General features: G+C 42.6%; 1 protein-coding gene across 1 annotated transcript in view; it reads left to right on the forward strand.

The window, feature by feature from the left end:
• The window catches only part of BOD1L1 (biorientation of chromosomes in cell division 1 like 1), a 301,369-nt gene that overhangs the window by 198,912 nt on the left and 88,734 nt on the right, over positions 1–13,723 (forward strand). The window contains exons 13-14 of the mRNA XM_069202707.1: positions 8,070–8,116; positions 13,635–13,665. Coding sequence (XP_069058808.1) covers positions 8,070–8,116; positions 13,635–13,665 — 78 coding nt within the window. The remainder of the gene's footprint in view (positions 1–8,069; positions 8,117–13,634; positions 13,666–13,723) is intronic.

Below are 13,723 nucleotides of genomic sequence, written 5' to 3' on the forward strand. Positions count from 1 at the left end.
ATGGACATCTTCTTTCTTACTATATATATGTACATATACATGTCTTCACTTCTTACTTCACCCTCCTGCAGGAAAACAATCTAACAAGGCACTCAATGGCCATGCGCACTATCACCGAGAGGAAGAGTCACTCGATCTTGTGACTCGAAAAAAACATCTTCAAAGAAAGACAACTTGTAACACTCCGAGCCCAACACGAGATGGTGGACTTATGCAAAGCATGTGAATCTGCAGCACTGCATGCCACAAACAGATGTACAATGGGTAAGTGACATTTTTCTTATCTAATTGGTTGCTGCTTTTTCTCAGACAGTTTTTTGCCAAACATGGTGGGCTAAATTTTGCAGTAGCATGGTTGAAAATGACCATTGCCTATTCAGTCATTTGTTTCAACATACAGGCCCTCATTACAACCCTGGTGGTAAATGCCGCCTACCGCCGTGCCGACGGCCGCCCACGTACCGTGACCGCAGCGGTATTCCGCTACGGGTATTATGACCCACACTAAGAAATCTGCCACTATACAGACACCCACACAAGTCCGCCAGCCCAAAGGTCAGTGATAAACTGGTGATAGCAAAACCCACACCATTACGCCAACAGGAATACGCCCACAGTATCACGACCCACGAATCACTGCGGCAGTCTTTCAGTCGTGGTAAAATATTGGTGGGAAAACACTGCAGTTCTCAAAATACACACACACTTAACACCACTACATTGGACAATTCAAACTACACACACCTAACACACATACACACACCACACCCACACCACTATAAAACACCCACCCATATTACCCACAACCCCTTACAGCGAAAAAAAAGATAGCAAGCAGAGACAAGCCAGGAGCACCCACTTAATCAGAAGCACAATAAATCATCACCCATACACCATCCACACACGTCACAAAACGAACACCCCACACATCACACCACATCCATGGCACCCCAAAGACACCCCAGGTTTTCAGAGGAGGAGCTAAGGGTCATGGTGGAAGAAGTTATCCAGGTAGAGCCACAGCTATTTGGATCGCAGGTGCAGTGGACGTCCATTGCTAGGAAGATGGAGCTATGGCAGAGAATCGTGGACAGGGTCAACGCCGTGGGACAGCACCCCAGAACAAGGGATGACATCAGGAAGAGGTGGAACGACCTATGGGTCTTGCGTTCCGTGGTTGCAAGACCCCAGGTAGCCGTACAGAGGACTGGCGGTGGACCCCCACCTCCTCCCCCAGAACTAACAACATGGGAGGAGCAAGTCTTGGCAATAATGCATCCTGAGGGCCTTGCAGGAGAAGCAGGGGGACTGTACTCTGGTAAGTCAAATATTTACTACTATATCCCCCACCCTACCTGCATGCCATCACAAACTCATACCCCTACCCTCACCCCATCACTCCACCTTCTCACATATACCCCACTATAACAACCCACCCATCCCAAAACCAAGCCCTGCATGTAACACCAATCCATGGACCCCCATCACAGACCTGCATGGACACCCATCACCACAGCATCACCTAGCCCACAAAATCACCACGCGTACAAGGCAAAGCTGGCAGGGCACTCACAACCATACAGGGAAACACACCCATGCACAAGATGGCACAAGCAGATACAATAACACTGCATTTTCATCCCCACAGGACCCGTACTCAACGTCACCGGAGAGGAGGTGCCAGCAACATCCAGTCCCACCCAGAAGAGGCCCACAGTGATGACAGCAGCTCTGCACGCCTGGATCACGATGACCAACCTGGCCCATCAGGGACCTCTGGACAGTTGGTTACCCTGCCACAGTCCCAACCCACCACAGAGCCTCCCCTCTCAGGAAACACCAGCACAGCACCCACCCAGCGGGCCCACGCCAGTGTCCCCAGGACACGTCAATCAGCAGTGTGTCCACCACTACAGGGACCCCAGGCAACCCCACAAACACAGGACGATCAGGGCCCCGGGGTCAGTGGCAGTGCGCACACGGTTCAGGGGACAAAGGCACAGGACAACAGGGAAACTGGGAGGACTGCTGTGCGACAGGGGGAGGACAGGCACAGGGAACCGACTCTCCAGGAGGCCCTCGCCATCCACTTGGAAAACTATGGCCTTGCACTCCCCAGGACTAAGCAGTGGGCTAACCACCCACTAGAGAGACTTGTGAGACTGTGGCGTTAAACTCCCCAGGACCAAGCAGTGGGCAAACCACCCACTTGAGAGATTTGTAAGACTGTGGCCTTGCACTCTCCAGGACCAAGCAGTGGGCATGGAGCCCCCTTGAGGGGCAGTGGCGTTATTCCATCTTCCGTCTGAGGTGCCCCCTCTTCCCCATCCCCCTGAGGTGCCTGTGTGTTTTCGACCTGATGCCCCCCCCCTGCAGGGTTCTCTCCGTATTGAGGCAGGAGTCAAGTGTGGGCTTGGCCCATGATTTTTGGCCCAGTGGCCCACGGACATTTTGAATGGACAATGTACCGTCTTATGTACATATTGTATATTTGTGTATATACTGTTTTTCTGTTTATTACGTATATCTACCTATTTCTAAAATATCACTGTTTAAGTCAATTCCTTTTGTCCTTTGGTTCTTCCAGAGGGTTACGGGGTGTAAATGTAATGTTGATGCATGTGTTTGTGTGTATGGTGTTGTGGGTGGAGGTGGGGGTGTGTCACTCTCTTTTTCCTCCCCCCCCTTCCCCTGTGTGCTAGGTGCAAACTCACCGTGGTCGTTGCCTCCGCCTTTCTTATTCCTGGTAGATGAGGAGGTAGACCAGTATGGGCAGGACCTGCAGCTCGGGCTCCATGGTGTCCTTGTTCTTCGTTGAGTGTCGAGAGGTGAGTGGTTTCCCTTCCAAGTCCTGTTTCTGCCGTGCTTTTAATGGCGTTGGTCCCGCCCCGGAAAAGCTGGCGGATTGGCGGGTTGCGATGGGGTGGGCAGTACATTGTCTTCCGTCTGTCTGTTGGCGGTTACCTCCGCAGTGCCTTGGCGGTCGGAGTGTTGAAGTGGCTGTCTGTGTTGGTGGTTTCTCCGTGGTCTTAGTCCCATTTTTTTTCACCGCTGGCCTGTTGGCGGTATTACCGCCGCTTTTAACACCGACCGCCAGTGTTGCAATGAGGGCCGTAGTGTTCTCCTCAGGAATCAATGCACATTCTGCTATGACCAAGGCAAGGGTCACAAGCATTCCAAGGACAGACCCTTTCTGCGCACATGTGTGCGCATTTTGCAAACATATGAGCGAATGTAAATTCAAATGCTGCTCCATCTAGCCAGGCTTGTTCTGAGTATCGGCTGCCCTTAAGTTTGAATTTTATACTGAGGAGTTTACTGTGGGTCAGAAGGATTGAGATCTGTTATGTAAGAGCAAGAATGTATTACACTTGTTAATTCCCCTCCCTTTGCCATTTGGCAAACCTACTTTCATAAAGACCTATCTCTCAGTTCCTCCGTTTTTCATCTCAATTTTAAAACATTTTTTATACTGTGTTCATACTGCTTGGGCGGCTACAGGGTGCTTGTTATGTACCATCATATGTAGCGTAGTATAAGCACCTTAGCAGGCATGTGCAAAATCTATTTGTTCTCTAAACCAGATGCTACGGAAATCAACTTTAGCTGTGGAGGAGAAAAATCCACATATCCCATTAGGTGCTTACCAAAAAGTGGCAAGTTACAATTATATAAAAGCCTAGATAATAGCGTCCCAGTGTTTAGTTTGTAGTTACTCTTTGTTTAGGTAATCTTCATGAAAATCCAAGTTGCTGTTTATGCTAGGTCTCACAAAATTCACAAGTTGACTATTCACACAAGATCTGTGTATGTAGTGGCTCCGTTTGGTCTGAAATTCTGATCATGATGGGATTAAATAGTCCAGTATTTAATATGCAAATATTCTGGTTCTAGTAGAGTTCTCAAAATGCCTGCATTCCGATGATGATGTAGCTGTCTTCTTTGTTATTTTTGGGAATTGTTCTGATAGGAAAGATAATTAGTTTAAAAGCATTTAGTTATTTTTTAATTTAATGTTACCTTAAATAAACCCAGAGTATATTGGTGGACTGATGCCAAGTTGAAAACTGAATTTCATAGAGACCTGTTGTAATCTGAACTGCTCCATTTGACCACATTCTGTAAATTAGGCCAAATTGTTTGATTTCTTTTTTTGCATCAGTTTAGTTGCTTGAAGAAATGTTAAACGTTTACCATTGTAAGTAAATGTTTTGTCTATAATTGGGGGCTTGAATTTTACTAGTAGATGATGGGTTCAACAAAGTCCGTTTTTAGATGTTGCCCATGGTCTACTTAATCTCATTATTAATTCCAAGAACATATTTTATCATGTGATGGCTTAAAGAAATTGTACTTAAGGTTGGCCTAAAAACACACATCAGCTTAGCAAAACGTTCTGCAACCTTGTTTGCAATATTTTGATCAATTGTTTTTACATTACTTTCATTTTGAAAGCATGCAATCCCTGATCCAACATTGATATTTGTTCTTTTTATTTTTTTTATTTTTATTTTTGTTTTGGAGATATCTCAGGAAAGGCATGCTCTTGACAAACTGAGATACATATATGAGAAAATAAACCTTGTTCATCTAGCTGAGCTGAAAGCTCCAGCTGAGTTCAGTTACTTAACTTGAAACTCACGGACTGCATGTGGCACTGGTAAAACTGTGGAGTTTTCTGGAGACGTTGATTTATTGCTTGTAAAGTGATGGTTCACCAGCAAGCATGCTTTCTTAACCACACCGGCAGCATCTCTTTTTTGGAGCAGTGAGATACCGGTCTTTTGCAAGTTAAATTTGTGGCTTATATATATCTGGCTGCAGAGCCAAATAAGATCCTAGAGAACAATGCACACATAAAACATGCTCAAAGATGAACACACCTACAGTCTCTTAGTCCTACAATTGTCTAGGTAGCCGGTCCTACTATCATAAAAAAAAATCCTGTGCTGTTTGTGACACAGACATGCATCAGCGGAGCACATGATGTGTGGCAGTGGATACATGGCTACCTGTCCCAGGTGAACGTTAGTGGTTCACCTCAGGGAAGCATTGCTCTAGCAGTTCGCTAATGATGCCTGTTGGGAGCAATGGGTGAAGTGCTTAAGTAGTAGCACTGGGTGAAGTGCCTCCGATGGCTGCAACAGCACCAGCTGTGAGGAGAGATGTAGATGGAAAATGTGAAAAGGGATTCTGATCAGGTGGAGCACTGAATGTTGTGCCTCAAGGGGTCACTTGTGTGTAGGAAAGTACCTTCTTTTTGGCATGGTTACCCCCACTTTTTGCCTGATGTTGGTGTTTTGGCTGAGTTTACTAGGATCCTGCTAACCAAGACCCCTCTGGATTTGGTTGTCCCTAATTGTTTACACCCCACAATTGGCATACTGGTGCCCCCATTTATGTCCCTAGTATGTGGTACCTAGGTACTCAGGGCATTGGGGCACCAGGGGTTCTCCATGGGCTGCAACATGTATTATGCCACCCATGGGAGCCCATACAAAGTGTGTCTGCAGGCCTGCCTTTGCAGCCTGCTTGAAAGGGTGCATGCACCCTTTTCACTACATGTCACTGCACCAGGTCACTGTAAGTCACCCCTGTGGCAGGCCCTCCTAGCCCAGAGGACAGGGTGCAAGTACCTGTGTGTGAGGGCACCCCTGGATGAGCAGAGGTACCCCCACAAACTCCAGCTCCATTTTCCTCGACTTTGTGAGTGTGGGGAAGCCATTTTGCCCGTGTACTGGACATAGGTCACTACATAATTGTAACTCCAAACCTGGGCATGTTTTGTATCAAACATGTCGAAATCATATCCCAGTACTGTTGCCAGTATTGGTTGTATGATTCCATTCACTCTGGGGGCTCCTTAGAGTACTCCCAGCTTTGCTCCTACCAGTTTGCAGACTTTTCCCAGGCTGCCTGCACTGCTGCCATCCTACACGTGGGTTTCGGTCCTCCTGCTGCTTGAATACCTTAAGCCCAGGAAGGCAGAACAAAGGATTTTCTTTGAGAGATGGAGGCAACCACCTCTCCCTTTGGAAACAGGTGTTTCATGGCTTGTTAAGGGTAGCCTCCCCAAGCCACTTGTATGCTTTGGAGGGCACATTTGGTGCCCTCCTTGCATAAACCAATCTGCACCTTTTCAGGAACCTCCAGTCCCTTCTCTGGAGTGAAATTGGACAATGGAAAGGGGAGTGACCACTCCCCTGTCCATCACCACCCCAGGGGTGGTACCCAGTGCTCCTCCATGTGGTCACTTGATTCTGCCATCTTGAATTCAAGGTGGGCAGAGGCCACTGGGAGCATCTGAGTGGCCAGGTCAGGCAGATGACGTCACAGCCCTCTTCTGCTAGGTGGTCACCTTGCCAGGTGACCGATCCCTCATCCAGGGCTATTTAGGGCCTCCCTCTTGGGTAGGTCCTCAGATTTGATGTGCAAGATTCCAGTAGGACTCCTCTGCAATGTTTACTTTGACTTCTGGCGACAGTGGCACCGCAACTGCACTGCACAGGAACCTACAATCTTCAGCTCCGGTGACGACTTTGCCCTGCAACATGGTTTCTCCTCTTTCTTGCAACGTTTCCTTGGCTATGCATCCTCTGAGGGTGGCAATTCTTCAGTCCGTACCAAGAAGGAATCTTCCTTGGCGTGAAGGAGTCACTCCCCTGCATCCGCAGGCACCAACTGCAACAGCGACCGGCTGCGTAGGTCCTCTCTCCTGCAACTCTGCATGGATCCTGCAACACGGGTGGTGGTCCTGAGTGGTCCCCTTGGTCCTACCAGGTGTCCAACTTTGGAGGTGGTGAGTCTTTGCCCCTCTTTGCAGGACAGTACCACTGTATACCTGCGACTCTTGTAGCTACCAAGGTTTGTTGTCTCCTCTTCCGAGGGATCTTCAGGCTCCAACTGTTGGTCATTTCTTCTCCCCTTGGGGGCAGATCTGCCTATTTTTCCTATTTTGTTTAGGCCCATCTGCTCCCAAAGGGGCAGCCCTTGGGGGCAGATTGGTCTGTTTTTGTAAGGGCCATCTGCCCCCCAGGGGGGCAGAAAGTCCACTAGACACCAGGGAAGATTTTTATTTTTATTTTAAAGAGGGTGAGGGGGTATGGGCATACCCCCACCCCAAATAAATGGGAACAAAGTTGTTCTGCCCCCCAGTGGGCAGATAGGGCAATTACCCCGGATCCACTCCCCCCGGGGGTAGGGTGTAAGAAAGCCTACTAGATGCCAGGGAATTGAAAAAAAAAAAAATAGTGGGGTGGTGGCTACCAACCAGTATGGGCATGGTTATGCCCCCACCCCAACTGAAGGGGGTAACAGTCTTTCAGCTCTCCCCCCACACACTAAAAGATCTTATCCCAACGGCAAGCAAGTGGACATTTGATTATGTTAGGTTTTGATTTTACATTTGGGACATGAGAGCTTGTCTAACTCTCAAAATCTTCCAACTTGGAATGTTGCACTTTTTTGGACTTTGGGACGCTGCCATCTAGAAAAATCTAGGAGACCTAGACCCATCTGAAAACTAAACATCTGGGTGAGTCCAGGGTGGTGTGCCTCACATGCATCCCGCACCATTTTCTTACCCACAATGCCCTGCAAACCTCCAACTTTGCTTGAAATCACACATTTTCCCCACATTTATGTGATGGAGCCTTCCGGAATCTGCAGGAATCCACAAAATTCCAACCACCCAGCATTGTCGCATCTATACCAACAAAACGTCTGCCCCACTTGTCAGTCTAAAAACGTTTTTTTTTCAAACTGCCCTTTCAAACCCGCTTTGGTTTCCCCCTCAATTTCGACATGTTCTGATTTTGATAAGTAACTTTGATCCAGAATAGTTCTGGAATGCCATTCTGACAACAGCAGAAGCACACTTTCTATAAATATATTAAATCTAAATGGAAATTGCAAATATATTGTAAATAATGTTTATGGAAAAATGTTCTCAGTTTCAGGTTTTACTAATCTAAAATAAGTGAATGGCACAGAATAGCCTATGGTGGTGCGGAGGGGGGATTATGAATGTATCTGTGTCAGTTATGTAATTCTTTTGTTTTCATTTTCAGAAAATCCTTTAAAGAAAGATGATTCAGAAGGAGACTGTCCAAGTGATGTAGGTGATTCTTTTTTGAGTGGCAAATTTAGTTATTAATACAAAAGTTACCATATTTTAGACTGGTTAAATAAAATTGCAATAAAAAATAACACAATTCCTTGTGCCCCATCATAAATTAACTTAGAATGCTTAGAACATGTTATTGAATATCGCCATTTAAAGATGTATAGCAACATTACACCCTTTATTTAGGAGGTATTTGCTTAATCTTTAGGTAGTGTTTTTTTCCCATAGTGCAATTCCTACTTTTAAGAATCAGTACAGCCTCAAGATGCTAGATTTCTCTTGTAAATGATATTCAGAAGGTATTCACATTTATCATCTTTCATAATATTGATTTGGAATTGTTAAATTATGCAGTAGTTCCATTATATGCTCAAACATTGAGTACTAATACACTGTGTGTGCACTGTATACATATTTAATTTATAGCCACTAATTTACTCAGCAGGTATATTAAGTAAAATTATTTTATGTAGTTTTATATTACAACTCTACTGGAAATTCAAGTGCATTTATCCAGCGTGGAATTCTATCACCATCTAGGCATATGCTGTCCCAGTCATGTAATAATGGCTTAGGTACATCCTTAAGTGTAATGAAGAACAAAACATTGTAGTTTTTGCCTCCCCCCCTCCAAAGTGATGACCTTTCCGATTCTCCTAGTTAATGAAAGCAAAAGGTATTTCACTACCGGCTCCATCTGTTTTTTCTTTGTCAAGCGTCTGCTTTTTAGTCTTTTACTCAGTGAGCTTTTCCTTCCTTTGAAATTGAAAACAGTGTTCTTCCTCTACTCCAATAACTTATCATGCCTTGTGCCAAGGACAAAAAACAAATTCCTTTATTGCAGTGATGTATTTTGTGCCATGCGGCAAAAATGAGAAGGCCCTGATTCAGTCTTCATCTCAAAGCAAAACTTTCAGCTGTATTCAACGTGTTTTTAGTCATTTAGTCATTGCTTCAGATTATCGGTCTTTCTTCATAATTTCATTTATATTTTTCCCTTAATTTGTCAAAAACCCATTGGTCCCATTAAAAATGCTGCAATCAATGCATATTGTTTCTATTCTAGATTACTTTCTAACGTAGCCTGCCAATGTGGAAAATTGAGGTATAATTCTTCCTAAATGGGATAGACATAAATTGCATGTTGGCCTGCATACTCAAAGATTATCTGCATTTAGAGCCAGTTTAGGTGTCCAGCTGTGTAATTATAGTTCTTGAATCACTGTTTTTTTTCATATTATCGCAGTCACAGGCTCGAAGTATATTGCAGTTACAGACTTCACAGGCACCCCTGTTTTGTCCTTTTCTGTATATATTACATTTGTCATTTTTCGCATGGTTTTAATTAGTGTGGCCAGAGGTTTTAGGATCCATTTACTAACTTTTCAGGACAGCCAATGTACCTTATTCTGCCATATAGAAATTTCTTCCTGACTTTTTTGAAGGCTTTTTCCACATTGATGATAACTAATTCTAGGAGGTTGATTATTTTCCTTTGCAATATCTAAGTCTGTTATTGGTTGATAACCTGTTTGTGCACAACGTGCTCAGGCATAAGACATCCTTTCACTCTGCCTACTACTTTCCCTAGTTTTTTATTGATATATTCATCTAATATGCAATTGCATGCCTTGTTGTCTGAATTTAATAAGGGGACTGTCTCATAGATGCTGCATTCTTTGGCGTGTCTCCAAGTTTTTAGGAAGACATTTGTATTTGCTTGATTCCATGAAGCCAGAACCTTAAATGCTGGTAGTGCAGATAAAACACTTCATTTAACCTAGGTGTCATTTCTGTGAATGGTATATGGAACAACTGTATTATATCTGGATCTGGAGCTTAGCTTGCTAGTATTTAATTAATTCTCCAATGTATTCTATAGTTATTCCTTTAGTTATTTGTTCTGTAGTTGGCTGGCTTGATAATATTTGAATTAACTATTTACTTGATTATTTAATTACTCTTTGTATTTTCTGGTTTATTTATATAGTTTTAAGTAGGTAAAATATGCTTTCATTTCCTTCTGATGCTCTTTTTTCCTATTTGAATAACCTTTGTGTTTGAATTTGATTTTGCTTCTAGAGTTGGTTCCCAGTGCCATTCGTCATCAAATTTTAATCCCCCACTCGTATGTGTTCCTTATATCTTTCTTCATCCTTTATAACTTCCTTGTATCATAAGGAATTTAACATTCTTTATTCTTTCATAAACACTTTTGAACCTTCTAATTAGATTGTAAAGCTGGATCTGACATCCTTTTTCCCATTCTTTTGACCTTTTTATTGAGTTTTTAAATATTTTTCTTTATTGTTCAATCCATTGTGTGTTACTGCCAATCATGCCTCTAAAATATGCTTTTAGCAAATCCTATGCTGTATACAGTCCAATTGTATCCTTTATTGTTGGATATACACGTATTTATCAGGGCTTAATATTTTGCCGAAATTATTTGTTATTCAACAATGACTTGTTCTAAGTATTTTAAATTTGGATTTCGATATGTTCAATTGTGGTTTGATAAAAGGACCGATACATTCAGGTATTAAGTGATGTGACCATTTCTTCAGTTCTCCTCTAATAAAGTAGTAGTAGGTGTAACTAAATATACTCTACTATCTTGCTAAAAGGAGGGTAAACTATTCCTCAGGGATGCTGTTCTTGCCAGATGTGTAATAAATATTGGTGTCTTATTGCATAATTATTTTGTACCTTATTTTTGGTATATAATTCTTTTGTTCTTTTTCTGGGCCTTTTCGTAGCATGGTGGTTACACTACATTAAAATTCTCGCCTATTATGTTCTGTTAGCCAAACTCTGCTGATTTCTCTATGAAGTTGTTGTATCTGTGTTCATTGTCTATGTCACGAGCATAGAAACCAGCAGTTGTTTACTATGTGTTCTCCTTGTACAGCCTCTAATATGATCATGCCGTATCACTCTCAGTTTTTCAGATTTGTATGTCAATATGTCTTATTATACCTACCCCCTTTAACTTTATTTCTTGATTTATATAGTAAACTATCATCAATCCACTGGTACTTTGAGATCAGTTACCTCTCTTCTGCGTAAGAGAGGTTAGACTTTTATTGAGTGGCTGCAGTTCCTTGATGATTTTCTGCCAAAAGTTAAGACCATGTTTATACACCTTTTTATTTATTTTTTGTTTTTTACCTTTTTACTTCCAGGTTCCTTGTTGTTTCTTAAGCTGTGTTTCTTAATTGGTCTCAGTGTGTGAATCATTCTTTTATTTTTGTTGAGCTTTATTTTGTTGTCCAAGATTTCCCTCTTTGTTGACACTGATGTACACCTTGTCTTACCTTGGGCGTGGCATTTTGACATTGTAGGTTCCTCGCTTTATAGTCTTTATCATAGACTATTCTCTCCTATGCCGGAAACCACAAAGCACTTCCTTCATATATTAGTCAATCTATAGTTGGAAATAGACACCTCATTGTTGAGCAGTCTGGTGGTACCTCCTCCAAAATGACTGCAATACTGTTTTTCCTGGTTTTTTTTTCTTAAATGGAAAATCCCCATCTAAAAAGGCATGTGGACTACATTGCAGCACCAAGCTGAAGATATGTGCAATCATAAATAGCCTTTTACCTCCCATCTGTGTCAGGAAAAAGGCTTTGGAAAAGGTGCTCTCAGGTCACAGAGTTAAATATTTGCATAGAGTGCGCTGTTCCTTTAAAAATCCAGCAGCTTTCCTGCCCCGGTCTGCACTGTACTGACAGTATGCCTCACAGCCTCTGGTCTTTTTTCTGTCTTATGCTGAGAGGATCTCCGAAAACTTCAGGGTAAACAACCTATTTTTACTTGAAGATTTATTTTAGTATTGAAGTTGTATCTTGTTCATACAATATTTTCAACATATACCTACCTTTTCCTCCACTTGTTGTCATCTTTGAAGGGCGTTTTTTTACATAAAAGGGAGCCTCTTTTTGTGAAATGCACTTATGTGAAATAAATAAAGATGCTTCAGATCCTCTGCAGTGTGTGTGGTGTGCTCTCCACCTACATACAGTGAAAGACTACAAGTTTTGTAAAAAATAAAAAAAAAAATGAAAAAAAGATCCCTCAAGTATAGTGAAGGGGTCTGCATTAGAGGGAAGCAAGAAGACCTCAGATCATAGCAAGAGAGGAAGAAGCAAAGAAGACAGAACAGAGAGAGCGCATTCTACCGGTCTCATGAAAAAGAGTACCACAGAGGGAGATTCAAAGAGAAAAAGCGTACTTGTTGGTTGCTTTAAAAAAAAAGAAAGTAAAAATATTGGATGTTGATGTTGTATGTGGTTTATTTTTGCCACATGTTTAGAGATGCAACATTATCATATGGGGTTAATAGAGTCAATTCACCCTGTGAACAACTGTGCTGAATGTATCTTTGATTTTCTGATGGGTACTGTCTAGTGTAGGAAAGGTCCCTCTGACATACAGTACTAAATTTGGGCTGCCCTCATGCCTCGCAGTACTTGTTAAACCTTTTTTTCATCTCTGCTAACCTGCTACAAGGCTGTGAATTGTTACTACATTCACCACATTTATAATACTTTTTGAGTATTTGAGCTGCTCAGTCATAGTCTAATGCCCTTTAATGTTCATATGTGGTTGTGTGCCTCTGCCTTTTAGGTCATTCCAAGTTTGCTACTGGGTCAGACTGGCTTATAGGGCAATCAAGCAGTGTCCGATCTGCTGGTTCCTCAGATCAGTGTGTAAGCCGATTGTTTAGCAGGTTGTGGGTTTGTTTTATGGCCCAGTGGGCTGGTTTTTACTGTTGATTTTTCTGATATTAAAATAAACATTGCCTTGAGCAAACACATATGCAGGCAGTCTCCCATAAAATAGTCCTACAGCATGTCTTTACTAGTTCAAACTGGTCTGAGTTGCAAATGTAGGCTACTCTCTGAAGCTATTTAGTGCGCTAAGAGGAGCCACTTTTATTTCGGTGCCTAAGCCTATTTCTTGTCCTAGTCCAACCCTGGTTTGCTACAGAGAATTCAGACTTTCTCCACAAATTGTGCCAAGTTGTGATTCTTGTGAACTGGTGCCTTAAGGTCCCTGGGATGCCATAGTCCTTTGGGCTTCCACAGTACCTCCTCTCTCCCATGGGTTTCACTCTCCCATCAGCCAAGCTCGTCAGTGATGTCCTTGTTGCCTTCTGTATCAACTAGTATTCTGCCTCTTGTTAAAGATCTCTGAGGCCGGTGGACAAGGTTGCTGGAAGTCACCATTTTAACTTGCTACTAAGAACGGACATGGACATCTAAATAAGAGTTACCTTAACGAGTGTTATGAGATATGTGAGATGATGCATCCAAGAAATTCAGTGTCTTTTAAAGATTGTACACTCAGGGTATCTAATAGATGGAAGTAGATTGGTTAATAATAAAAGGCTTTTTTATATAGACATTCAACAGACTTCAAACTGTTACTAAATTTGGTGGATTCTGTATGTTAATATTGTTTTATGTCTGGTCAATAACTAATACGGTTAATTTCATTTCAGCTTAAACCCCAATCCTGTACTTCTCCTAAAGGTAAGAACAATGTATATCAAGTGCAATTTATAGGAATTGAACCTTTTGTGTCCATTAC

Source organism: Pleurodeles waltl, chromosome 1_2, assembly GCF_031143425.1.
Source record: "Pleurodeles waltl isolate 20211129_DDA chromosome 1_2, aPleWal1.hap1.20221129, whole genome shotgun sequence".
Taxonomy (NCBI): domain Eukaryota; kingdom Metazoa; phylum Chordata; class Amphibia; order Caudata; family Salamandridae; genus Pleurodeles; species Pleurodeles waltl.